This window comes from Nansenia antarctica (assembly GCF_963989245.1).
Source record: "Nansenia antarctica genome assembly, chromosome: 1".
NCBI lineage: Eukaryota > Metazoa > Chordata > Actinopteri > Argentiniformes > Microstomatidae > Nansenia > Nansenia antarctica.
The window spans coordinates 90467142-90494570 of record NC_137674.1 but is presented as its reverse complement, the minus strand read 5'-3'; the positions used below and the strand labels follow the sequence as shown (position 1 = coordinate 90494570).

Below are 27429 nucleotides of genomic sequence, written 5' to 3'. Positions count from 1 at the left end.
TAGATTTGCGTCTTGCTCCCTTAAACACGTCGGCATTTCCCTGGTTGCGCAATCTACTAGAACTACTAGATCTACGAGAACTGAAAGCGGCAAGTAACAGGCACGTACAGTCTGTGTGCTTGTTTTTAGTCTGCTTACCGTGCGTATATGTTGCTTGCTTTTAGTCTGCTTACCGAATATGTACCCTCCCTTTAACCGCCTATGATTAATGTATGCTCTTTTAACCCTCTGCTTATACTGTATGTACCCTCCTTTTAACCGCCTAGGATTAATGTATGCTCTTTTAACCCCCTATGTTATGCCCATAAGCTAAATGCTTGTCCTGTCTACTTTTTTGTGCCTAGGTCTACCTATATTTTATCTTTTAAATGTATTTTTTTCCTCCAGGGAGCCGTATACAACATCATGGCATAGGGACTGTGGATGAAAACTAGCTTTCGGGCTAACTCTGGCGTATTTACAATTTATTTTTGTTTTATTAATATGCACTGTCCCTTGAATAAATAAATGAATCTGAATCTGAACATCCATATGCTGTATAAATAAATGTATTTGTCTACCAGCAAGACAGCGCAGCACTTGTATGAGCCGGGGCCCACCCGCTGTGCCGACGGACCACGATGCCGACAGTTTATTAGCGGATTTCTGCGAGAGGTGACAAGACGGTACATGTGGGGAAACTAGGGTTAGGGTTAGGTGCTAGGGTGCTACGGTTAAGGTTGGGGTAGGGGTAGGGGTAGGGTTAGGGATACGATTAGGGTTAGACATGCCAGCATGTACCAAGTCGACGTAGCACCTAACCCTAACCGTAGTTTTCCCACATGTACCGTCTTCCCACATGTAACGTAACAGAAGCGGAGAGCATTCACATGCAGGGAGGGCTGTCGGCACAACGGTCCGTCGGCATATTGATGCGGCACCGTATGAGCCCTGTGTCAGTCCAATGGAAGCGCCAAGCACAGCCTTTCCGTAGAAAAATATTGCTCCCTGTCTAACGTTATATATCTAACGTTACATGTTTTAAGGCTGATCTGTGCATGATAGTGCTGCATTTTGACATCATTCTTATCGCATTTCCCCCCGTTGAACTGTATAGCGGCACTTATTCAAGTGAAGTGCTCTTATGACACTTAACTCCTCCTACTGTCTCGACTCGCTCCAGGTCTGTTGTGTGTAATGGAGAAGCGTTTCTGAAAGTACGGAACGGGTAGGATACAAATGCGTGCCGTACCAAGCCGTACCGGTCTGGTCAATGGAAAAGCGCCATAAGAACATTAACACAGACGTGTTGAGACAGACATATGAGACAGGACAGTCACTTCCTCATTCAGAACTGTGTGTGTGATGTGTATATTAACTGTGTGTTCAGAACAGAAGTTGGGTCGCAGTCGAGGCCAAGCCTGGTGAACACTGTAATTGAGGTCAAACACAACCTATAGCAAGAGTTTCCAGAGAGAACAGCTCCTTGCTATGTCTGTGCCTTTCCCTCAGTGAAATACATCACTTTATTTTTTTGTTCTGGGTTCAGGTAAAGGTCAATATCAGGCACATACAATGTACAAAACAGTTTAAACCAATGCATCAGCAACCCATTACAGTAAGAGTGCGTGCGTGGGATGTTGCGATGGTGCTCAGCTGGAGAATGTTGAGAGGAGCTGACAGAGGTCTCTGAAAGGTCACACTGGCACAGCCGCTTCCTTCAGAGGACGGGTTACCATGGAGATCAGTTATTTCTATTTGTGAGCATGACTACAGTACAGAGGGCTGTACAGACAGACAGACAGACAAGTCATGCTGAGATAGTGAGGATGTAATTTGCTCTTGGTTTTTCCTTTTTATCTGACTGCTGCTCTGTGTCCTTCCTTGCTTTATAGTCAGTACCAGTTTTGGTTCCTCTTCACTCGGTTCTCTCTCTCATGGTAGAAGATGAATGAGGTGTCTGCAGTGTCTCACTAGAGAAGCAAGGAGAAATTATCTTATTCTTAGTGCAAACTGTGGATGGGTGGATGTGTATTCATAATGCATAAGTACATTAATATGTGTAGGAGAGTGATGAAGTGTGTAGGTAGTACATAGGTCATAACATACATATTTATGTGAGTGTGAGTAAGCAAGCAGGAAATAGAGTCCATTTATCTGAAGTGGATGAGAGCCACTGTGTGTGTTGAGAGAGACGGGGTGGCGTGAAACGATCATAAAGAATCGGGGGAGGTAGAGGAGGTGGCACTTACATGTGCTACTACTTCAGTTGTTTGTGTGTGTGTGTGTGTGTGTGTGTGTGTGTGTGTGTGTGTCCTTCACACTTCTTTGCACAGAAGAGTCAAGGAGAATCATTTCAAGTCCGGTGACACACACACACACACACACACACACACACACACACACACACACACCAAACAGCTACACTACAAACAAATCTAGATCTAGTTGAATGTATAAATTCAAGGTTTTTAATGAAATACATTTAATTAATAAATTAAATTTTAAAAATGACTGTGATGCTTGAACACCTTTTTAAAGACATGCCCAGAACATCATCATAGGAAATAAAAAATGTTCTCTTTTTACTGACTCTTTCTCTTTTTTCTTTTTACCGACTAGGCCCTGAGAGAAGGCTTTATGTGTTCTTCTTTCTCCTCTGAGGAGGAGCCTAACTCATAAGACACAGGAGGAGGAGCCTAACTCATAACACACAGGAGGAGGAGGAGCCTAACTCATAACACACAGGAGGAGGAGGAGCCTAACTCATAACACACAGGAGGAGGAGGAGCCTAACTCATAAGACACAGGAGGAGGAGGAGCCTAACTCATAAGACACAGGAGGAGGAGGAGCCTAACTCATAACACACAGGAGGAGGAGGAGCCTAACTCATAACACACAGGAGGAGGAGGAGCCTAACTCATAACACACAGGAGGAGGAGGAGCCTAACTCATAAGACACAGGAGGAGGAGGAGCCTAACTCATAAGACACAGGAGGAGGAGGAGCCTAACTCATAACACACAGGAGGAGGAGGAGCCTAACTCATAACACACAGGAGGAGGAGGAGCCTAACTCATAAGACACAGGAGGAGGAGGAGGAGCCTAACTCATAAGACACAGGAGGAGGAGGAGCCTAACTCATAAGACACAGGAGGAGGAGGAGCCTAACTCATAAGACACAGGAGGAGGAGGAGGAGCCTAACTCATAACACACAGGAGGAGGAGGAGCCTAACTCATAACACACAGGAGGAGGAGGAGCCTAACTCATAAGACACAGGAGGAGGAGGGCAGCCTCACACGGGCTTAAACGTCTCTGACAGCTCCTGTGATTTACATCCTCCTGGAATCAAGTCACCGTGACAACAGCACATCAATCTTTCAGAGCCTCCAAATGTCCGAAGTTTAACCCCTTCCAGCTGTGATAAGACCACCCAATCACCTGCATTGTCTTTCACACCAGTTGATGAATGGGCGTGGTTTTGAATTGTGTAACAACCTTTGGCCAACAACTTGGCTACAGCTTATTTTATTTTATTGTTCATTTTAAAATCACACTAGTTCATTATTTGTTCTGCATGGATACCAGCTCAGTGGCCTTGCAGTCTGAAAGTACGGTACGGGTTGGATACAAATGCGTGCCGTACCGTCCCGTACCGGTCTGGTCAATGGAAAAGCACCATTAGAGTGTCCGCCCTGAGATTGGGAGGTTGTTGTGAGTTCGATCCCCGGCCGTCATACCAAAGACTTTAAAAATGGTACCTGATGCCTCCCTGCTTGGCACTCAGCATTAAGGATTGGATTGGGGGTAAGACCCTGCGACATACCAGCGTCATGTCCAGGGGGTGTACTTGTACACTGCCTCACGCTTTGGAAACGGGAGATAGGCTCCTGCCCTATGGGCCATTAGGCTCAAGAACCATCGGTTCTCAAGTCTACTCTTTATGGATGCAGAATAAATAGCCATCCCAGTCTGCGAGTAACTTCAAATGTATCAATTCCTGAAGTTTAACTTGTTTTTTATGTTGAGAGTTTGAATATCTGAATATGTTCGAGTTGGGGTTTGTCCTTGTCCTCCGAATATAAATGAGGACTGTATTTCGGTTCATCCAAATTATTATAATTTTTTACTTAGGACCTATTGCTGTTCTACTATTATCAATGTTTTCATTCCATTAAATTACCATGGTATGGGGCTGAATGTATTGAAAAAACATTGAAACCTATCATTTGAGGCACTTTCTGGTGTAGTAACATTGCATAAAGTCTCTCAACTTCTCAAATGGGTCTTTTATTTATTTATAGGATGCCATTTGGACTTCATAACTTGTGAAAAATAAATTCTTGATTTACCTATATTTTAATGTTCTATTTATTATATAAAGGACATATCTAACTTGCGGAAAAATAGTGGTCGAGCTCAGGCACCTAAATTGTATTTTATTTAGAATACACTCTGTTAGTTAAATAGGGCTAACAGAGTGGACACTAACAGGGTGGACACTAACAGGGTGGACATTTTGAGTTAAAGTTAGCCTTTAGCCTGCCTGTGTTAGCATAGCAAGCCTAGCATGACCATGAATACTTGATGAGGAATCGAATTTGCACTAAACACTTTTTTGAAATTATTCAATTTGATTGATCAACTCAATACTTTGGCCTAACAGGGTGGAATCACACAGCTTACCACATTTGAATTTCCCTCCACTGATGTGATGTCACCTCATGAGAGTGATGTGACTGAGAAATATGTTTTGTTTTTTAAAGGGACATTAACACAGCTCAACAGGGTGGACAGTGACCGCAGGGACAAACATACCACCTTAATGTTTTGTACCAAATACCATTTGGGATAAAAACTATATTTGATTCAATAGATGTTGCTCAGAAAAATGAAATAATAATAACATATTTGGAAATGTATATGTTTTTATTAGTTATTTTTTTAGATTGAAGTTGAATGAAAAAACACTGGGGACATGGCAAAATCCCATTTACATCTTTAACCAAAGCTTTTAAAATGTAAAAAACAACAACTTAGAAGCCCATATCATTGTATGTATAATAAATAAGAATTGACTATAAATGAAAAAACTAATGGAATTAGTATTTGTCCAAATTTAGACAAAATACAACATGATTTGTACTGGGGACGGAAAATGACCCAAATCATGCTTGTCTCTCTCAGGTAACACTGAATACAACTCTTCTATCTACTCTTTCTATCAACTCTTCAAAAGTATCCCGAGATGGCCAGTCCGCTACTGGTGGTGCAGAGTCCCAGTATGAATGTCCGCAGTCTGTGTGTGAAACCTGGCATAAAAATGTGACACATTCTTACTTATGTAAGTGTGTGTGCAACACTTATTTACGTGCGTGCGAGATATGACACAAATCCGCCGCCAACACAAACTCGACAAAATACTGCAATGCAATGGATCGGGTGAGTAATCCACACTGCTACCTAATTCTATAAAACTACATTGTTAGCAGGATCACAAAACAAGCTGTGTTAGTTGACTAGTGATGTGTCATTGATTTTCAAGAACGCAGAAATGTATTCACATGTTTCGAAAGAAAAGTCCGATCATTTACATCGGATGCCGATATGAGGAGCAAAGCATAAGAACATGTCACTAATGTGTCTTCTACCCCAGAGGTTGGACATGACTGTGCGGTTGGGCCAATTTATACACCAAACTCTTGCTCCCTCTTGTGGTCACATTGAGAGCAGCATTAAATACAATGTAAAATGGCGACCTACATGTATGTGCTGTCAATAACCAACTCTAAGTAATTCGCTTTGCTTAAGATACGTCGAATCAGACGAAGAGAAGCGACGTGACCATTTCAACCTGTTCATTCCATCCAATACAACAGCGCAGCAATAAAGGTGAGTTAAGGCTAAGTGCAGTATGTGTCCAATAAATAACCATTTGACAGTCAGATGATCATAGCGCTGGATCTATTAAAAGCGTCACATTTGCTTTGCTTCACGGCTGCATTCCAGGTGACTGGATCTGTCTTGTGTTCTTTTGACCTGACTTGCAGCAATGCGTAAGCGCAAGGGTTTTAGTGTGAAAGTCCAAGCTTATGTGTGTCGTGCGCCCTAGGGCCATCATGTCCCGCCTGTGTGTGGTGTGTGGGGGCTCCGGGGGCATCGGCAGGGCTGTGTCACGGCTGCTGGCAGAGAGAGGCTTCAGAGTGGCAGTGGTGTCCAGGAACCAGGCCGCTGCCCAGGCCACTGTGACAGGTCTGACTGGAGGTACACGTACACGTTTTACTATCTTTATTTGCGTTCACATTTTACAATAAAATTCTTGAACACAAACATTAGTAGTTGCATCAGCATAGGACACTCGGTTGCTCAATGTGTTTCAGTCTGAGTCTAAGGGGACAGGTAACAAACACCTTCTCCTCCATGCCGGCTGCCAATTATTGCAGATATTGAGCAGAGTTTTGCCAGGGCCTTCGCTTTAGGCTTAGGAATTCCTGCTGTCTGCAAACCTCTGACCACATTGTCCTTTTTCGGGATTCGATGAATCATTGCACCTTTCCAGGACTCGGGTACCCTCTTATTCTCCAGACAGATATTATAAATAGATGTTAATGTTTCACATGGGGTCTTACGGCTTTCATATAACACTCCATCAATACCACAGGCCTCGTTGTCAGGTAGGCTCTGTAGGACGCTTTCTACTTAAGCCTGAGTAAAGTAGGAGGTGTCTGGAAAGTCACTGGGTTGCTCTGGTGGTAGGCTACTCCAGGGTGTTAATGAGAGTGGATTGTTGATTGATGTTTGGCCTCGACATTTATTTTTCATAATATGACTTCACGAGTCACACACACACACACACACACACACACACACACACACACACACACACGACTACAATGCCAGTCTTAATACAGGAGAACGTCAAGTCTTGTTTATTTGTCATTACTTTGAATACAAGTGTACAATGCAAAGAATTGCCTGAGGCAGAGCAGCTCTACAGCATCAATCATTATCAACAATATAACCTAACGAAGATAATAGATCATACATATAAACAGTAACAGTAACGATCTGTATTGACTACGATCAACATATCAACAACAACTTGTTTTCTGGGTCATTTTTTTTATACGGTGCCATTTGGACTTCATAACTTGTGAAAAATAAATTGTTGATTTATCTATATTTTAATGTTCTATTATATAAAGGACATATCTAGCTTGCTGAAAAACATAGTGGTCGAGCTCAGGCACCTACATTTTATTTTATTTAGAATACCCTCTGTAGTTGAATAGGGCGAGTGTCTCCAGAACAGAGTGGACACATAACAGGGTGGACACTAACAGGGTGGACATTTTGAGTTAAAGTTAGCCTTTAGCCTGCCTGTGTTAGCATAATGCCTAGAATGACCATGAATACTTGATGAGGAATCTAATTTGCACTAAATACTTTTTTTGAAATTATTCAATTTGATTGATCTCCTCAATATTTAGGCATAACAGGGTGGACACGTTATGGTCAACCACATTAAACTCACTGGATAAAAACATAAAAATCAGATGGTAAAAGAGGTAGAAGATCACACAGCTTACCACATTTGAAATCCCCTCCACTGATGTGATGTCACCTCATGAGAGTGATGTGATTGAGAAATATGGTTTTCTTTTAAATGGGACATTAACACAGCATAACAGGGTGGACAGTGATCGCAGGGACAAGCAATATTGTAAGCAAAACCTTAATTTTTTGTACAAAATAAAAAAAAAGGATAAAAACTATATTTGATTTCAATAGATATTGATCAGGAAAATGAAATAATAATAACATATTTGGAAATGTATATGTTTTTAATAGTTATTTTTTGGATTGAAGTTGAATGAACAACACTGGGGACATCCCAAATCCCATGCAAAATCCAATTTAAATCTTTAACCAAAGCTTTTAAAATGTAGAAAACAACAACTTAGAAGCCCATATCATTGTATTCATAATAAATAACAATTGACTATACATGAAAAACGAATGGAATTAGTATTTGTCCAAATTTAGACAAAATACAACATGATTTAGTACTGGGGACGGAAAAGGCACCGTATAAAAAAAATGACCCTTCTGTATTAAAGTAGGCCTACTTGAGTTGAGTGTTAAGCTTTCCATTTAAATGAGAGATGAGTCTGGGATGAACTTGAGTTTGACGTAACTCTTGCGTTCCAGGGGACCATGTGACTTTTAGCTGTGACCTCTCCAAGGAACAGGAAGTGCAGAAGACCTTTGAGTTGATACAGAAGACCTGCGGAAACATCTCATACCTGGTCAATGCAGCTGGCATCAACAAGTGTGTGTGTGTGTGTGTGTGTGTCTGTGTCTGTGTCTGTGTGTGTGTGCGCTCGTGCGCGCCAGGTCACAATAGGAGTAAATGGAGCAGATGGCTGCAGCCAATATGCATGTGTGTGTAGAATTATATATCCATAGTTGTGTACTCACGTCTCCTCACTGTGTGTGTGCGTGCGTGCGTGCATGCGTGCGTGTGCTCAGGGATGGTTTGTTGCTGAGGACCAGGCCAGAGGACATGCTGTCTCTCCTCCACACCAACCTGCTGGGGAGCATGCTGACCTGCAGGGCGGCGCTGCGAAGCATGCTCCAATCCCAGGGAGGGGCTATTGTCAACATAGGTATGTTCAAGTTATGTTGATTTAAATGGTTTACCCACCTTTGTTCTTGCAACATGATACAGGTACAGGTAGGTACAGTGTATTTTTCATGGCTAAGACTTCAAACTCCTTCAATATAAGTCCTAGTTGTAAGTCACTTTGGATAAAAGCACCTGTTAAATGTCAAAATGGATTCGGTAATCCCCACTGCTACCTAAGTCAAATCAAATCAAATAGTATTTGTATAGTGCATTTCTCACAAAATGTGACCCAATGCGCTTCGCAAAGAAGATAAAGCAACAACTAAGATGGACATTTAAAAGGCGAGATTGAGTAAGTAGGTTTTGAGGTCTCGCTTAAATGTTTCCAGAGTTTTGGAAGGCTCTCAGGTAGGGTGTTCCATAGTCTGGGAGCATAATGAAAGCTGTCTCTCCATATCTCTTGGTCCTGGCTTCTGGGACCGTCAGGAGTTCAGTGCCAGTGGACCTCAGGGGTCTTACATTACATCAGATCCTAATATGCGGACCAAACCATTAGAACGTGACACATATAATGTCCCCAGTTAATGTGTGTGTTTTTGCAATATGGCCACTAGGTGGTGGTAATAGACCACAGATATCGCTAGGCAATATAGTTTTCTTCCACTTCACATTGTCTTGCATTATTAAGCGACACACTATTTTTTAACAACACCCTTTATACCGTTCAGTTTTTATTGGCACTGAGACTTAATGAAATTCCCCAGAGTCAGTCTTGTTAGCGACGTAGTCAATATGCAGTGTACTGTACTCACCATTCTGTGCTCCATTGCAGTGTTTGACATTTAATACATTAGTGGTTGTGTGTCCACTCTGTAGGGTCTGTGGTGGGGTTGAAGGGGAGTGCAGGCCAGAGTGTGTACAGCGCCAGTAAAGCAGGACTGGAGGGCTTTACACGTTCCCTAGCCAAAGAGATCGCCTCACGGAACATCCGGGTCAACCTGCTGGCTCCAGGTAGAACTTCACTAGAACTTTCTCCTTCTTCCTCTCTCTCATGATCTGTCGTCTTTACTCTCCCGGTGGTTTCTCATGTTCTCAAGGCTACTCTGTTGTACCCAATAATTGAACCCTAATTTGCATGACAACGCTGAACAGAGCTGAGCTGTCACTGCTGGAATGGACAATGTAAAAGGAACGTATTGGAGCCAGCACAGTATGGTAGCAGGGACAGACTGGGATTAAAAACAGCTCTGGACTTTCATATGGACACGACCAGCCCCGAAGCCCAGGGAATGTTCCCAGTGCTCCAGATGGCCAGTCTGCTACTGTATGGTAGTATGTACTGTATGATAGTATGTACTGTATGGTAGTATGTACTGTATGGTAGTATGTACTGTGTAAAGCCCTGTCCTCTCTCCAGACCCTTACCCTGTTTCTGTCCCCCCTCCCCCTCCCTCCTCTCCTCCAGGTTTCATCCGTACTGATATGACGGCAGGGCTGAGGGAAGGGGACAGTGTGCGTTCCATCCCTCTGGGACGCTTCGGGGAGCCGGAGGAGGTGGCCCGGGCCGCCCTTTTCCTCCTGGAGTCTCCCTACGTCACAGGCCAGGTGTTGGTGGTGGACGGGGGGCTGCAGCTGACCATGTAGAGGGGCCCTCTCTGGACCCACCTCACCCCTTCAGATGTGTTCCGTATGCTCTTGGCTGTCTGACCAGCAGTTGGCTTTCATGTATTATAGACGGAAGCATGCACGTGCAGTCAATCAGGCTATTGTTATTCCTAATTTCTGAATCTGGTTGTGCCTTATCATCCACTTGTTCATGTGAGGCAACACTCTGTGTTTAGGCTCTAGGTGTGTTCAAACCTTATCTGACGCTGTGGTTACTTTGGATCTTTTGAGATTAGTGTAAACCAAGTGACATAAACTAAGTGTCATGTCCTGAGGCACAATTAATACCTGCTAGGGGAGGCTGTCGCTCAGGAGGTAGAGACGGCATCTAATGATTTCAAGGCGGTTCGTTCCCCAGCTTCTCCTGTCCACGTGTCGAGGTGTCCTTGACACTGAACCCCAAATTGCTCCCAATGAGCGGCCCGGCGCCTTGCATGGTAGCTTGCCGCCATTGGTGTGTGAATGAGAGGCCATTGTAAAGCGCTTTGGAATAAGGCGCTATATAAGTGCAGTCCATTTACCATCCTTGCTCCTCAGCGCAGTTTGTACCCTCATCATAGTGAATTGAAACTGACCTTACAGTTATGAATGGCTTCACAGTTTCAACCATAATGGGTCACACACATAGACAAAAAGACAATAGCAGTGATTTGCATGATCAATGTGCACTAACATGAGAATAGAAGCCAGCACGCACCCAGCCTCCGAGGAAGAGACACCTGTATGTCAAATCACAGTTTCGGTTTGTCTATGTAGGCCTTGTTTTCAATGAGCGTCCTATATCATCTCTTGTGAGTGTATGTAGGCTACAGTATATGCGTCTGCGTAAAGGTCAGTGATGTTGATAACAATACCGAAAGTGGATAGTCAATGCCTATGCAGACATTTGAAACACTTGTGTGAGTAACTTGATGGTTTGTTATAAGCCAGGAGACAACATAAATGTTTGTTTTGAATGTGGTTTACATGGTGGAGCATAAGAGCTGCCGGATTTGTCTGTGGACGTTTTGCATAAAGCGCATAGTCACTGAAAGAAGAAGCGATTTTGTGTCTACTTTTAATTTAATGTGTCTGTTAATATGTTATATTCAATATGTAATCTCTTTAAAGTACAAAATGTGGTATTATAATGATTTGTATGTATTTTTTGTATGGTATTGATCTAATTCAATGATTATGAATGAATGAATGAATGGTCTTTATTGTCATTGCTATAAGTACAGGTACCAAACAACGAAATTTAGGAGGGGTGGCTCCCCCGGTGCTAGGAAAGAAAAGAAAAAAAAAACAACAAAAAAAAACACAAGAAGGGAAGGAGCTGGTTTACATAAATAAAGGCTATGTACACTATCCACTATACTATACTGTACAGATAGACGACTAGGGTTGTCATATTGCACATAGTGTTATTGCACATTCATTTGAAGTGTTGCAGTTTGCAGGCTAGAAATGTACATATTTGTGCCTCAGCACTACACCTGATTTTTTTCAGTCCAGCAGCTGCCACCAATCCGTCCAGACTGTCCAGGGCCCAGAACCTAGGTCTTTGCTGTGTTCAGGGCCTGGATGGCCCTGGGGTAGAAGCTGTTCTTCAGTCTGTTTGTCCTTGCGGCCATGGTCCTGTACCGCCTTTTCGAGGGCAGCCGGGTAAAGTGTTCGTACCCAGGGTGGGTTGGGTCTCTGGAGATCTTGGAGGCCTTCCAGAGATTACGCTGTTACACTAACATTAACAAATGGACGTCTCCAGATGTCACGGTTATGAGGGCCTGGGGCTTCTATGAATACAATATGGATATGTCTTTTTGTGAATGTTTATGGATTTGGTGATATAGTTTCCCTCTCTTTTCACAATGCTGAGTCACCACAGGGCCTTACTCTAGTTGTAGCTCAACCCTTGTAGGCGTGGCCACGTTTGAGTGACAGTCAGTCATGACTAACATGACTGACTCCACTGTGTCTGACAGCCTAGCTCCCTCCTGCCCCCTCCTAGCCTAGCTCCCTCCTGCCCCCTCCTAGCCTAGCTCCCTCCTGCCCCCTGAAGTATTCACTTTCATCAGCAGATTAAATTCTGTTACTCTTCCCAAGACTTAGAGAGTGCTGACCAAAGCGCTCATGTTTCATCCTCCGCCCCCCCCCCCCCCCCCACCTTGCTGTCCGCCCCACTAAGCCCACCCCTGGAGAGCCTACGGGGATTGGGGTGGAGGTACGCCTGCAGCTGGAGGGAATTATGAGGAGGAGGAGGGGGTTGTATTTTTAGCGCAGCCAATGTTTTGAGTGTCCAGTTACAGCTCAAGCCTTGCTTGGATGGATGGGGGCCAGAGGTGACTGTCCTGCTCGGATGTAAATGCTGTGATCTCATCTGGTATTTCCTCCAGTCTGGAGACATACCTCACTGAAACGTTGATGCTTACAGTACAACATATAGATATACACAGTGCAGCATATATAGCTATATACATACAGTACAGCATATGTAGTTATAAGGCATCTACAGTGCATCCGGAAAGTATTCACACCCCTTCACTTTTTCCACATTTTGTTATGTTACAGCCTTATTCCAAAATGGATTAAATTAATTTTTTCCCTCAAAATTCTACACACAATACCCCATAATGACAACGTTTTTTTTTTTTTTTTGCAAATGTATTAAAAATAAAACACTCATATCACATGTACATAAGTATTCACACCCTTTGCTCAATACTTTGTTGAAGCACCTTTGGCAGCAATTACAGCCTCAAGTCTTCTTGAGTATGATGCTACAAGCTTGGCACACCTATTTTGGGGCAGTTTCTCCCATTCTTCGTTGCAGATCCTCTCAGGTTGGATGGGGAGCGTCGGTGCACAGACATTTTCAGATCTCTCCAGGGATGTTCAATCGGGTTCAAGTCTGGTCTCTGGCTGGGCCACTCAAGGACATTCACAGACTTGTCCTGAAGCCACTCCTTTGTTATCTTGGCTGTGTGCTTAGGGTCGTTGTCCTGTTGGAAGGTGAACCTTCACCCCAGGCTGAGGTCCAGAGCGCTCTGGAGCAGGTTTTCATCAAGGATCTCTCTGTACATTGTTTCATTCATCTTCCTCTCGATCCTGACTAGTCTCCCAGTTCCTGCCGCTGAAAAACATCCCCACAGCATGATGCTGCCACCACCATGCTTCACTGTCGGGATGGTATTGGCCAGGTGATGAGCGGTGCCTGGTATCCTCCAGACATGACGCTTTGTATTCAGGCCAAAGAGTTCAATCTTGGTTTCATCAGACTGGGCTGTCATGTGCCTTTTACTGAGGAGTGGCTTCCGTCTGGCCACTCTACCATAAAGGCCTGATTGGTGGAGTGCTGCAGAAATGGTTGTCCTTCTGGAAGGTTCTCCCATCTCCACAGAGGAACGCTGGAGCTCTGTCAGAGTGACCATCGGGTTCTTGGGTCACCTCCCTGACCAAGGCCCTTCTCCCCTGACTGGAGCTCTGTCAGAGTGACCATCGGGTTCCTGGGTCACCTCCCTGACCAAGGCCCTTCTCCCCTGATTGGTCAGTTTGGCCGGGCGGCCAGCTCTAGGAAGAGTCCTGGTGGTTCCAAACTTCTTCCATTTACGAATGATGGAGACCACTGTGCTCATTGGGACCTTCAATGCTGCAGAATGTTTTTTGTACCCTTCCCCAGATCTGTGCCTTGACACAATCCTGTCTTGGAAGTCTACAGACACAATTCCTTTGACTTCATGGCTTGGTTTGTGCTCTGAGATGCACTGTCAACTGTGGGACCTTATGTAGACAGATGTGTGCCTTTCCAAATCATGTCCAATCATTTTTGAGTGTCATAGCACTAGGGTGTGAATACTTATGTACATGTGATATTTTATATTTATTTTTAATACATTTGCAAAGATATATATATATATTTTTTAAATCACTTCATTATGTCATTATGGAGTATTGCGTGTAGAATTTTGAGACATTTAAAAAATTTAATCCATTTTGGAATAAGGCTGTAACATAACAAAATGTGGGAAAAGTGAAGGGGTGTGAATACTTTCCGGATGCACTGTAAATAAATGTATATTTAGAGTTTCATATATCATTTCAGATATTATATATTTAGTATGTTTTTGTTTAGTGAAGGTGTCTCTGGAATCTCCAAAAACATATCTTCACTCAGTACCTCCAAAGTTTGATTTTTATTATTGTTCATAAACTAAAATAATAACAATCCATATACAGGCACATATTGGCATAGAAATCAAAAAGGTGTCCTATGGTGGTGTAAGCACAGTCATTACAGAATGAAACATGCTCTGAACAGATAGGCTACTGAAAAAGTTGCCAATTTGGTAATACAGAAGTGAGACCGAATTTCAATACAGTTCTATGCATACCATTACATTTTTCACAATCTTGTAACCTTTTGCCTCTGAAAATTATGAAAAAGCATGTCAATGTTAATTGAATTGATCCTGCTTAAAGCAGTTTGGTACAAGAATAACATAAGAGATATTGTGATTGAAATAGACCAAAGTGATCTTTTAAGGCAGTTAAGTTTCTAAGCTATTGATATTTTAAGTAATACAGGCAGGATTATGTTTTGCCATTGAACATTTGAGAAAGGATCACTTATATAATTTATGTCAAGTTTCTTGGGAAGTAAATACAGGGTTTTTAACCTTTTTCATACAAAAATAAAGCGGACAATCTGTGGCGTGTGATCAATAAACTAAGCCATTATTATCAGGACAGATTCATGTGAGTGAACATTTCAAACTTAAACTTAAAAATAAACCATCAAAGGAAATACGTGATCTCCAGAATCAGTCACCACCCATCATTTTCAATAGCATCAACACCACCAGCATTTCATCATCCGTCATTGTCACCATAGTCTTTCTAACATCGTCCTTCCATTCTGTGTCATCCTTGATCCATCCAAAACAATGTGCTGTCTTTCATCAGCTGTTGACGTGCTCACGGCTCACACAGTTCATATCAGCGTTGGAGGTGACTGTCGTCGCCGGGCTGAGACAAATCATCTGTTGCTGCGCTGTGTCCTCCTGGCTGAGGCTAACTCCTTGTCCCACCCCCTGTTGCAGTCAACCCTCCAATACCAGAACCACCTAGCCTGTCAAAGCCCAATCACTAGAGAGCTCTTGGCCCTCCTGTCTGTGTCATTCAGCCAACATTCTCAGTTTCACCTCTCAACTAAGTCACAAAACATTTAACTTTCATGGTCGTTTGAATCAACTACAAAAAAGAAGAGAAAAGTCTAAGTGTAAGGCCCGGCCTTGTGCAATAATATGAACGGTATTGTGCTAAACCTAGAACCCGACAATACTGACATCTCCGATATTGTTTTCTAACTACAACCAGACACAGCTGATATGATATCCATATTGTGCTATATTACCCAGAGTATGCAGTGATACCCATATAAAATAAGAACTGCGTGTTGTGGTTGGGGGTCTCTCCTTCGTTGACTCAAGTCCTGGGACGATGCACAGCTGTGATGCTTTGGACGTTCAATCCCTCTCCTCTGCAGATGAGTCCAGTTTGTCCCGTGTCTAGCTACACATCCCTGCCCCAAATACTTGCCTTAGGTGCTCTTGTTGGTACATTAAAACACATCAATTATAGATAGATAGGGTATTATAACAAATGGCACCGTTGTAACATGCATAATAAATGCTACTTTTTAATTTTCACTTTTAAACCATCCGTTGTCATCTTTACAAAGAGATCATGTGAGATATCTCAGGCACTTAATAGGGCACCCCTCACAAGCAGGACTGGGACTGTGGCACTGTTCCCCTCAGGACTCTTTTACCAACATTCCTACAGTGAAAGAAATGCTGAAGGGTATAATATTACTTCCACCATGGAATTAGTTCCACCATGACATTTATGGAACCCATCATCAAAAATGTGTGAACAGTCTTGTTTCACGGACCACATAATGGCGAATAAACTACAAAAATAGCCGTCCAGGGTGGATTTGGGAAATTCCTCTGCAGATATGGTGTCTGATGAAATAGAACACCCCTGATCCATGTTTTATTTGACACTATGACATCATGGTGGTGTGTATTCTATGAGCTGGTAGAGCAGAGACTGCACTGGCTTGCTATGGCCATCATCAACCATCTTCCTTAATAGCAGGCTATCTGTGACCATGTCATAATGTACGTCGATCCCTCATGTGGAGTGAGTTGGTGTTGAAGTCAGATATCTTAGTTAGGAAGTGTTGGGGGATGGGGGGGGGGTTATAGGGGCTGTTGGCACTCGGGGTGGGGAGATGGGATCAGTTTTCAGGAGTGTTGGGGTTAGGGTGTGGCGCTTTGGCGCCCTCCCGCTGGTCTCTACAGGTCATCGCTCTCCACCAGGCCTCCGGGCTGCAGGGGGCTGGAGGAGTCGGGGAAGAAGGCAGCCTTCACGTCCAGCCCCCTCTCTGTCAGCGCAGCGTAGCGGCTGGTAGACGGACGCACCTTCTTGGGCTTGGGGGTGTTTGGCTGCTGCCACTGAGCTGAGGACAGGACGGGACACAGGAAGAGAGGTTGAGTAAAGGGTCAACAACAACAACAACAACAACAAAAACAACAACAACAACAACAACAACAACAATACATGTGACACCTGTTACATTTGGCCCAGGCTTATATGAGAATGTAGACCCAAGAGTTGTAAACATTATCCACTCCTCTAAATTAACTGATTATAGCGTTGCCATGTAGTCAACTTTTTTCATCTTCTGTGACTTGAGTGGGTATAAATCAAATGTTGTGATTCACAGCCACCTGCTGGTCTTGAGTGTAATATCACCTCTGCTCCAGTGGCTCAGGTCAGTTATTTATTGGCACTAGTAGATGGTGTCATGCACCTGAAAGTCATTTACAATCTATAGATAAACCTATTGAAGACCACACGTTGATCTAATTGGCTGATGCCTTCCCAAATCATAGGAAGTCCCACCCTACATGGAGCCCTTCTGGCTGTCACACATGTAATATGATATAACATAGATCTCTATGTAGCAGACTTACTGTGGACGTCCAGGCGTGCCGTGCTAGAGACGATGCCAGCCTCGTTCTTGGCCGACACGGTGTACCAGCCGGCGTCCTCCTTCATGGCTGGCTGGATGATCATGCAAAGGTAGCCACAGTTGTCCTGGTGCATGCTGTGGAATGGAGTTTGTTCAAAAACACTGAAGGCAGAACACTGAACCCGAGTTTCACCGACTGATATTAGATGATCAATACTCATCATTGCCACTTACTGTGTATGGTACTGCTTATATGACCAACTTATGGATATTCAGTTTATAGCGTAGATCGTTAGATCTGCCCAAAAGTAATTATTCCTTCTTCTAGCATTGTAACTGCCAATGGCCCCTGGTTTTAGCATAGATTACTATTTCTCATGATGACTGATGGATAGATGATTCACTTACTTAGACAAATGTATTTGTTGTAAGTCGCTTTGGATAAAGGCATCTGCTAAATGGCAAACATTTAATGTAATTACGCTTAACCAAATTTCGATTTTGATAGTCTCTGTGTTACGGAGATTGTTTACCTGACTCTCTCTGTGTTGTGAGATAGTTTACCTGACTCTCTCTGTGTTGTGAGATAGTTTACCTGACTCTCTCTGTGTTGTGAGATAGTTTACCTGACTCTCTCTGTGTTGTGAGTGAAAGACTCATTCTCTTTCTTCCAGAAGATCTGTGGGAAGGGAACAGCTGACACACGGCACTCTAGTCGCACTGGGTAACCCTCTGCAACGCCAGTGTTCTGCAGCTTCTCGATAAACGAGGGGGCCTTGTGCATCTCCTTGGCTGTTAACAGACAGATTAGATTAGATTCAGATCCTGATTCCATTAAAGAATGGTTTGACTAGGTTTCACTGTGGTTCCTAATCATCATTCCACCATTATCAGAATTTTCTACTTTGTGTTTTTATGTTTATAAGACTTTGATACTTTCCCCTACTGTCCCTTATTTTAATGTTTTTGTGAAGCGAATTAGATTGCTTATGTACAAAATGTGCTTTATAGTTTGATTGATTTGAGATGATAGAAGTGTCTACAACATGTCTACGTGTCTAAGTGTCTACGTGTCTACCTGCAACAATGAGTTCCAGGTTAAAGGAGTTTTGTCCGGCCCGGTTGCTGGCGATGCAGGTGTAGATCCCAGCGTCGCGGTTGGACACAGGCTCTACGACCAGAGAGTGGACCCCGTTCTCCCTCACCAGCATCTTGTGGGCGGAGTCAGGGCGGATGGTCTGGCCATTCAGCTGCCAGATCAGGTCTGGCGTGGGCAAGCCGCTCACCTGCAGGGGGCAGCAAACAATACACACTCAGCTACAGGGGGCAACATATTTTTACTGTTTTATTGCCTGTATCCGAGTCATTTGTAGTTGTCTACTGTCTGTATTTCACTGTTCTTTTACATCATATAAGTTTCATATCATTGCTTTAGCCTTCGACAGTTGTTGATATGTATGACAGTCATGACATGTAGGCTACACAGTTTGATTCAGCTCCTGTGTGTGTGCATGCTTGAGCTCTGCTTACAACCAGCTCAAATTGTTTCCCATTAACAAACAAAAGCGTGACAATTTATCTAGCCACTAGAGAGATACAATTCGAATGATGAGCACAATCCAATCCCCTAGAACAGTAAAATTCTTAATTTAACTAATTCTGTTTCTGTTTTCAGTTCATTGAAGATTGACATGCAAACACTGATTTTACCGTAGCCTTTAATGTTATTGTATATGTATGTGAATTGCGTGCCTGGTTGTTATCATGAAAAACATAGAATGCTGTGTAGATTTATACATTTTCAGACAGATCGACTGCATAAAACTCTTTTGTCATTAATAGATATGAGCTTTGCAATAAAGTGTGTATGGATTTAGCAGAGCCTATTGTGACGCTTAATGACAACAATCTATATAGGACAGCAGAAGATGACATTTACTGACCAATTGGCTCACCTTCTCAGACTCCACACCTTCCCCACTACATTGTCATTCACTGCCCCTCATCACTCACTTCTACCAGCAGAGATGTGTGTCATGGTTCTGTGATCTGTCTAATGTTAGCCTACATGAACATAAACATTTACAAGTCTCTCTGTCTTAACTCACTCCTTAATATACAGATATAGTGGTGCACGTTGGCATAGGCTCCCACTCGTCATTGGCATCGCAGTCTTGGTCTCGATTTATTGTGCCTGGGAGTTTTAGCGCAACATTTGCTGTGGCTGTGCAGTCCAATCCATGAGAGGCAGACTTGGCCACAGATGTTACAGAACATCTGCAGGGTGAAAGGTAGCACCAGTGTTTATTGACTGGAGTCCATGTGTCTGTGTTGTGTTTGTCTGACTGGAGGAGACTGGTGGCCTGCGTGCTTTCTCCTGGGAAAAAGGCAGCCTGGTGAAAAGGACCTGTCTCTCTTTTCAGAGCACGCTGCATGCCAGAGAAACCGTATACCTGCCCCTCCCTCAGGTGTGCCCAGTAGAGCCCAAAGCTATGTATGTGTGTGTGCATGTGTGTCTGGCTGTATTTGTGTGTGTGGGTGTGCATTGTGCAAGTGTGTTTAGTTGGGAAAGCAATGTTGAGTTGTTGTGTTGAGTCATGCACTTCCTCCAGTCAGGACATTTTTGGCATGGAAAGTTTGGAAACCCACAAATAATATTTGGAAATAAATATTGTCTATAAATATCATTGACAAGAGCTCAGAGACATTGGAGACTCAGACTATTTATTTTTGAAGAATATAAAAAGATTGGTCTTTTTATAGCATGCACACTTTGTGTACGGCGCAGTTTGATTTATTCCACTTAAGTAACATAGTTGTTCAACCCTGTCCGTCTGCTGCCGGAGACAGAGGGAGGGGTAGTGGGAACGAGGGAAGAAAAGCAGAGAGAAAGAGATTATGAGAGTGTGTGTGCGAAGAAAGCTGAGAGGTGGTGAGGGAAGAGTGTATGGAGGGGAAAAACAGAGGGAGGGAGAATGGATGGGAGGGGAAAATAATTGCAGAAAGAGTGAGAGAGTGATCCAGCTTAATCCTAGTGTAATGACTCTAGAATTTGCCGTCTTCTTTCGCTCAAAGCCATTCATCATGCAAGAAGAGATGAAACATTTCATCTACCGGTACTCTTTTTTCTGTAAGATTAGGCATGCATGGGGAGGAAGAATTACTGTCTAAGAATCGCTCACACGCACACGCACACGCACACGCACACGCACACACACACACACACACACACACACACACACACACACATACATACACACACACACACACACACACACACGCAGAATTAGAGGGTGGATCACCATTGGTTTCCTCTCTTCCAATGATTTATGATTTGCCCAGCACTACAAATCATTTCAGAAAGTACATGTTCCTTTTTGGAATTCTTCGCATCTGCACTGGTTTACAGACATGGAAAAAAAACTCACGCAATCATTCCTTAAAGGGATAGTGAAGACTACCCGTAGGCTTCTTTCAAGGTAAGGAATCACAGAACACGTTTTTTGATCTGGGTGAACAATCCCTTTAAACAAAAGGGCACTCGTTGGGTCAACAATGTGACATTGAACCAGACGTTCTTGATTGGTAGATGGTTGAATCATGCAGGTGAGTCTTTAGGGATGTGGGTCAAGGAAGAGGAGTGGTGGTGTGTGTGTGTGTGTGTGTGTGTGTGTGTGTGTGTGTGTGTGTGTGTGCGTGTGCGTGTAGGGGAACCTACAAACCCCTGCCTGACCACTACGTGGATGCAGCAGCTGTGCTACCCGGTCAGCATTGTGACTGCCAATGGCCCCTGGTCTTGGCATAGACTTGTCTTTCTTATGATGACTGATGGATAGATGATTCACTTACATAGACAAATGTATTTGTTGTAAGCTGCTTTGGATAAAGACGTGTGCTAAATGTCCAACATGTTTAACTGGGGCGTGTCTGACCTTGCAGTCCATGCGGCACAGCCGGCCCTCCTGAACTATGAGGTCACCGGGCGCCTGCAGGAAGTGGGGGCGGAAGTGACGCTCCTGGATGTTCTCATTCTCATCACCACTGTCTCTGGACCTGGACCTGGGTCTGACAGAGAGAGAGAGAGACAGAGAGAGAGAGAGAAAGAGAGATTACACTTTGACATGTTTGTGAACATTGACAAGAGAAGCCAGTCCTCCCACTCACTCACTCATTCTCTGTCCTCATCCACGATCACAACTATGACTTCACCACTGCACACACACACTGCGTACAGTAAATACACTCCCGCTGTGTGAGGAACATAGGGAGGGATGGAAGAAAGGAGAGAGATAAAGAGAGAAGGAGGTTCTCTGATTGAAATCTTAAAAAGCTTCAGTACACAGGTATGACACGGATATGAACCCTGATCTCACGTGGGAGTGTCTGTGTAGATATGAGGTAATATGACTGTGTGAGTGTGTGTGTGTGTGTGTGTGTGTAGGCGTGTGTGCATGTGTCTATGTGCACTTAGGTGTGGGACAAGCACTATAATGGAAAATCATTGGACCACTCGATCAAGCAGAGCAGAACAGGTGTTCCTGCCCACTTCCGCTACACTTTTCACCCTGTACAAAAATATTACACACACGCGCACGCATGCACGCACGCACACACACACACACACACAGACAGACACACACACACACACACATACACACACACACACACATACACACACAGACACACACACACACACACACACACACACACACATACACACACACACACACACACAGAAAGACAAAAAATTGATTTCGATAATGTATTCACTCCCAATTGAGGACACACCCTCACTTCAGTCCTTAATCATTGTGGCTCAGATCTTCATTCATACACCGTTCGTTCATACACCTGGAGCCTCATTTATAGAAAGTACTTTGGATCAAATTTGATCTTACCCGTGTCATACGTAGAAAACCATGTCAACGTAGTGATTTATAACATTTCAACGTGAGTCAATTTGACCGTGGAAACGAACGTAGCTCTACGTCGGGTATTGACCTTGCGTACGTACGCACATTACCTACTGGTTATTACAGGCATGTGAGCCGCACTGCCTATACTGTAATTCATGCAAGTGGCTCATAATAAAATTAACGATGTTGTTATCAGCCGAGAAATTAGTTTAATTCAAGATTTCCCCTTCAACATGCCTAGTGCGCTCCACAACGGACCTTGCCCGGCCACGCGCTAAATTATACTGGATTTTCTCCGGTGTCTGGGAGTTCGCAAAGGGAGTGAGCAGCCATGTTTTCAATGTCACCTGATAAGAATAAGACCATTATATTATTACAGTATAAGCAGCACTTGAGTTGAGGGGGGATGAGGGGGGATGGCATCCCCCCTGAAATAAAAACAGTCAAAATCGTCCCCCTTCTAAAACGGCGTTCCCCCCTTTCCATCCCTTATGTCATTTTATCAATGAACGTGGTATTACTGCTATTTCAAGGTGCGATGGGGCACGCACACATGCAATGACATTTTTACCAAGTTACTGACACTGAAGTCACTGACGCTGAGGGGATGCTAAAATTGTCCTCATGATCAAATCCACCACCTCCCCTGATTTTCTTTTACAACTTGAGTACTGAGTATAAGCATTTGCCTGGTTAGTTGTCATGATCAAACGTTACAAATGCAACTTATCGATAAGCCACCCTTCTCTGCCCTCTCCCGCTTCCAGACGAACGCCTACCCTATATTATAGCACTTGGCTTAATTCAGCCGCTATAATTGAGCCGCTATCACAGGGCGTTAATACAAACCTCATTCACCTGCGTTCATTTTACCTGCGTTGGTATTTATAGAAGGAAGCACGTACGCAATTTTAAACAAGCGCCGCCCGTTTTTATAAATAATGCTTACGTCCGTTTAGAAAAAAGTGCTTATGTGAAAGTCAAAGATGACGTTCAAGTACTTTTTTATAAATGAGGCCCCTGGTATATCTATATTTGTACATGCAGGTCATGAGAGTCTGCAAGCCCGGCAGGTTGCCAGCCCATTTCTTACAGTTTTATTTGTTTGTCCTCTCTCTCTTTCTCTCTCTCCCCTTTCTAGTTGTGCTTCACGGTCAATCACGGTGGCCTCACCTGCGGATGTGTCCAGGTGTAGAACGCTGACTCCGCCCCCTCTGATTCACTGCCTGGACCATCATCCTGCCTGTGCAGCTCACCCTCCCCTGAGAGAGAGAGAGAGGTTTATGTCATGTTCAAAGGTTTATACTAAGCTACATTCATAACAGGGAAGAATAAAGTTTGTGTGGATGTGTGTGTGTGTTAAAGTTGAAAATGTGTGTGTGTGTTAGAGTTGGAAATGTGTGTGTGTGTGTGTGTTAAAGTCGTTGGAAAGCCAACGGTACATGAACTTTCAACCCTCATGAGAGCTTTTAACATTTCCTGTCTCGCTTGACGCCTGCTTCCCTTCTTGGCCAGAGACCATAACGTAACCTTTATTCTCTGACTGATGACTGCTAATACCAGCAACACCCTTAGGTCCTGCCAATGTGTGTGTGTGTGTGTGTGTGTGTGTGTGTGTGTGTGTGTGTGTGCCGTTGCAGGAGTACAAAGTTTCAGAGTACCATCTGCAGTGCTCCCTGTGTGTGTGTGTGTGTGTGTGTGTGTGTGTGTGTATGTATGTATGCGTGTATGTGTGTCTCTGTATGTATGTGTGTGTCTCACCTCAGGGTTGCCGGCCATGATGGTGTAGTTTCCGTCGTCATCCAGTGAGGCGGTGGCGGTGTGGAGGTGACAGGTGCCGTCTGCGTCACGGCTGATCCTGTAGTGTTCACTCCTCTTAGAGATCTGCTTCCCATCCTTAAACCAGTAGATCTACACACAGCAGCACAGTTACACAATGTCCTGTCGAGATGGGACTGTTTGTATGTATGTGTGTGTGTGTGCGTGTGTGTGTGTGTGTGTGCGTGTGTGCGTGTGTGAGTGTGTGTAATCTGTACTACGCCCTCCTCTCCTCTCCTCTCTTCCTCTCCTCTCCTCCATTCATCAGAGGCCTGTCATCACCCAATCATTACGCTAGCGAGCCACACCCCTTACCCCTTAACACAACAACACTCTGATCATGTCCTTCATGTACACTATTCATACTACTACTATTACTATTGTCCACTATTGTTGTGTTCTGCTGCTAAACCCTATACATGTTTTTATTATTATTATTTTGATTATATTGTATTGCACTGTTGATAGTTTGATTGTTGAGGAGCTAGCTTGCACTAAAGCATTTCATTACATCGTCTACGGCTGTATTCAGTTTATATGATAAATTATCGTTGATTCGATTTGATGTCCAACAACACCGCTTGTCTCTACTTCCAGTGATGAGAGGAACCTAGTGACTAAAGACGTCGACCATCACCAACCAATCGTGTCCATATCAGTCTCTGACCTGCTCGACCTCTCACCTTTGGCTTGGGATCGCCGATGACCTTGCAGGAGAAGGTGACGGGCATGCCCTCGAACACCTTGTAGTGCTTGAGTTTGCTGTCTAAGAATGGCGCCACCCCCTGGCCGGTGGCGTCCTCGTCATGCTGGACGTCTTCGTCAGACTCCTCCACGGGCGAGCGCTCCAGACGGAACTCGATCTCACTAATCAGACGCTGCTCGAAACTGGACACTTTGTACTCCTGCGACGGCACACACACACACAAACACACACACACACACACACACACGCACACGCACACGCACACACACACACACACACACACACACACACATACATACATACACAGAGAGAATAAGAGAGAGAGAGAGAGAGAGATCAGTATTCGTGATGGTAGAAGGAGATGAAAATGTGATGATAACCACCCACTTGTGATGATAAACAATAAACAGTTTATTGAGCACAGCAAACCTGTCTCATTCATGCATGCATCCGTTCATTCATCAATTGTTTGCTAGAACCTTTCCACAATACAGACGGTACTGAAACCCCCATACTCACACCCACACCCCTTTCCATGCCCCCAATCTGTGCACACGTAGCTTCTCCCCCCCTGCACCCATCTCTCTGCAGACTCTACCCCCCCCCCCCCATATTCTGGAATGGCATGTTGAGGTGAGGGAACATCTGGAGAGTAGAGAGGACTGATGACACATCGCAGAGATAATTACAGGACTGAGACACAGCTGCAGGAGCAGCCATCTTTCTCTCTCTCTCTCTCTCTCTCTCTCTCTCTCTCTCTCTCTCTCTCCCTCCTTCCTCTCACCTCCTCCCTCCTTCACTCTCTCTATTTATCTCCCCCCCTCCCTATCTCCTTTTCTCTTCCTCCCTTCCTCTTTTTATCTCTCTCCCTCTCTCTCACACACACAGAAAAACACACGCACATGCACACGCACACACACACAGCGATACAATTGGTGCATGCCATAGTTGTGAAGATAGTGAATCATGTTGGTTTTAGTATCTCTCCTCAGTGCCGTGTGAAACAAACTCATGCACACTTGATGAACATCTCTACGATGAACAAGGGACAGACATGTACAGTGACTAAAACATGCTTAACGCGTTCCTCATGAAGAGCATTGATCTGTAGTATACTGTACTGTTGTATAGTATAGTATTGACCTTGTACGTATATGCGTGCTTCCTGTTATAGTTCGTAGCAGCGTCAACTATGAGGGGACGTTTACTTTTTTTCTAACCAGCCATTGCTAACTAGCTATCATTGAGTTGCTTTTATTATTTTGGTTGTCAAGTAATGTTTAAAAAAAATAAAAAATAAAGAATAATAACAGGATGTAGGCTATGCGTGTGATAAAGGCCAATACGGTGTTACAGTATCGTATCTGGGGAGGCTGGTGGGGGTAGAAATCAGAGGAATGAGCTTGTGAGAAAAAACAAAAAAAGTAACAACTTCTTAAAACTGAGTTTTCTATCAGTAATCTTGTAGTGTTTTACCCTTTGATCATTCACCCAGTATGAAGCAGTATACAAAGCATTAACATCTTCATGTCATACAAACCTGTATGTTAATTTGTTTTGATAGTTCTTGTCACACTTAACTTGATCACTCACCATCACAAGATGTTGTGAAAACCAGTTCCAAACAGTTGGTCTGATTGTTAGCTTCCTAACAGTCTAAATCTTACAAGCCTGTCCTCTGATTTCTACTTCTATCAGCCTCCTCTGATCGGTATGTATAGTATACTCTATAGTTGTAGCTGACTGAGGGGGGCTGTAATACACACACCTGTAATAGTCTGACACAGGAGACCACAGATGGTCAAGAGATATGGAACCACAATGACCACAGAACAGAACCAGGAATGAACTGTTTGTTTTTAATCTCTTGAATCTGGCTTTTTGTTAACTTTAGTTTTCTTATCAGTTCATTCTCAGGCCTGATCCTGATGTGAGTGTGCCAAAGTGTGTGAACACACATCCAAAATCAGTGTGGCTGAGGCGTGGGGAGTGACCACACACAGTGAGTGAGCGGGGAGAGGGGAGAGAGAGAGAAAGAGAGAGAGAGGGTGTCTGAGGCTCGAATAACCTTTTGAGGGACATATTCTATATCAGATGAACTGGAGTCCTGCGGAGAGATAAAAGAACAGAAAGGTGTGGTCTATGTGTTACAATGTCACATCCTGAGCTCCAGAGCACTTTGTGATGTGTGTGTGTGTGTTGTCCTTACCTGCTGCCATATTAAAGAATGTGTGTATCAGTCATATACAGTGTAAAATCGGTCACCATCAGCACATCAATGATAACACACACATTTACACATTTACACATGTCCTCTAACAGGGTGCAGCATTGGGGACATTCCCAGGCAAACTCCCAGAGCCATGCAGGACTAGACAGCCAGAGCCCAATGTCACTCCAATAGAACACAACCAGCCTGACCTCTGCTGAAGACAGTCCCGAGTCACACTAAAGTTGCATAACATTTGACAAGAGACTTGACTTGGATTTGTACGGTAAGACTTTCAGACTTGACTCAGTCTTGTCTCCCAAAGATATGAGAGTGTACGAAGTGACTTGTATGTGAAAATGTCAGTATCAATACAGTGGTGTCTGCCAGATGTGTCGTAATGAACATATTGTAGAAGGTTCAGTAGGGAGTTTATAGTGTTTATACCCAAGCTTCATAACATGCTCCTAAAATGGAGTGACCA

At 43.8% G+C, this 27429-nt stretch overlaps 2 protein-coding genes across 4 annotated transcripts in view; one reads left to right on the top strand and one right to left on the bottom strand.

Moving 5' to 3' along the window:
* Nucleotides 1–5733: 5733 nt before the first annotated feature.
* On the top strand, nt 5734–11375 carry cbr4 (carbonyl reductase 4). 3 transcript variants are annotated; one of them, XM_080539553.1, is made up of 7 exons: nt 5734–5873; nt 6094–6245; nt 8193–8313; nt 8514–8650; nt 9487–9621; nt 9763–9942; nt 10076–11375. In XM_080539553.1, exons 2-7 carry the CDS (start codon nt 6101–6103, stop codon nt 10252–10254), a joined length of 897 nt encoding a protein of 298 aa, XP_080395679.1. In that variant the 5' UTR covers nt 5734–5873; nt 6094–6100; the 3' UTR covers nt 10255–11375. The 3 variants fall into 3 exon arrangements, with proteins under 3 accessions (XP_080395679.1, XP_080395680.1, XP_080395681.1); XM_080539554.1 differs by lacking the exon at nt 9763–9942; XM_080539555.1 differs by lacking the exons at nt 5734–5873; nt 6094–6245; nt 8193–8313 and having other exon boundaries at nt 8481–8650.
* Nucleotides 11376–14495: 3120 nt separating this feature from the next.
* palld (palladin, cytoskeletal associated protein) overlaps nt 14496–27429 on the bottom strand; it is a 38874-nt gene continuing 25940 nt past the window's right edge. The window contains exons 5-12 of the mRNA XM_080538961.1: nt 24714–24935; nt 23974–24123; nt 23386–23474; nt 21229–21361; nt 18375–18582; nt 17923–18088; nt 17298–17431; nt 14496–16780 (exon numbers count right to left, since the gene is read on the bottom strand). Coding sequence (XP_080395087.1) covers nt 16617–16780; nt 17298–17431; nt 17923–18088; nt 18375–18582; nt 21229–21361; nt 23386–23474; nt 23974–24123; nt 24714–24935 — 1266 coding nt within the window. The 3' untranslated portion in view covers nt 14496–16616. The remainder of the gene's footprint in view (nt 16781–17297; nt 17432–17922; nt 18089–18374; nt 18583–21228; nt 21362–23385; nt 23475–23973; nt 24124–24713; nt 24936–27429) is intronic.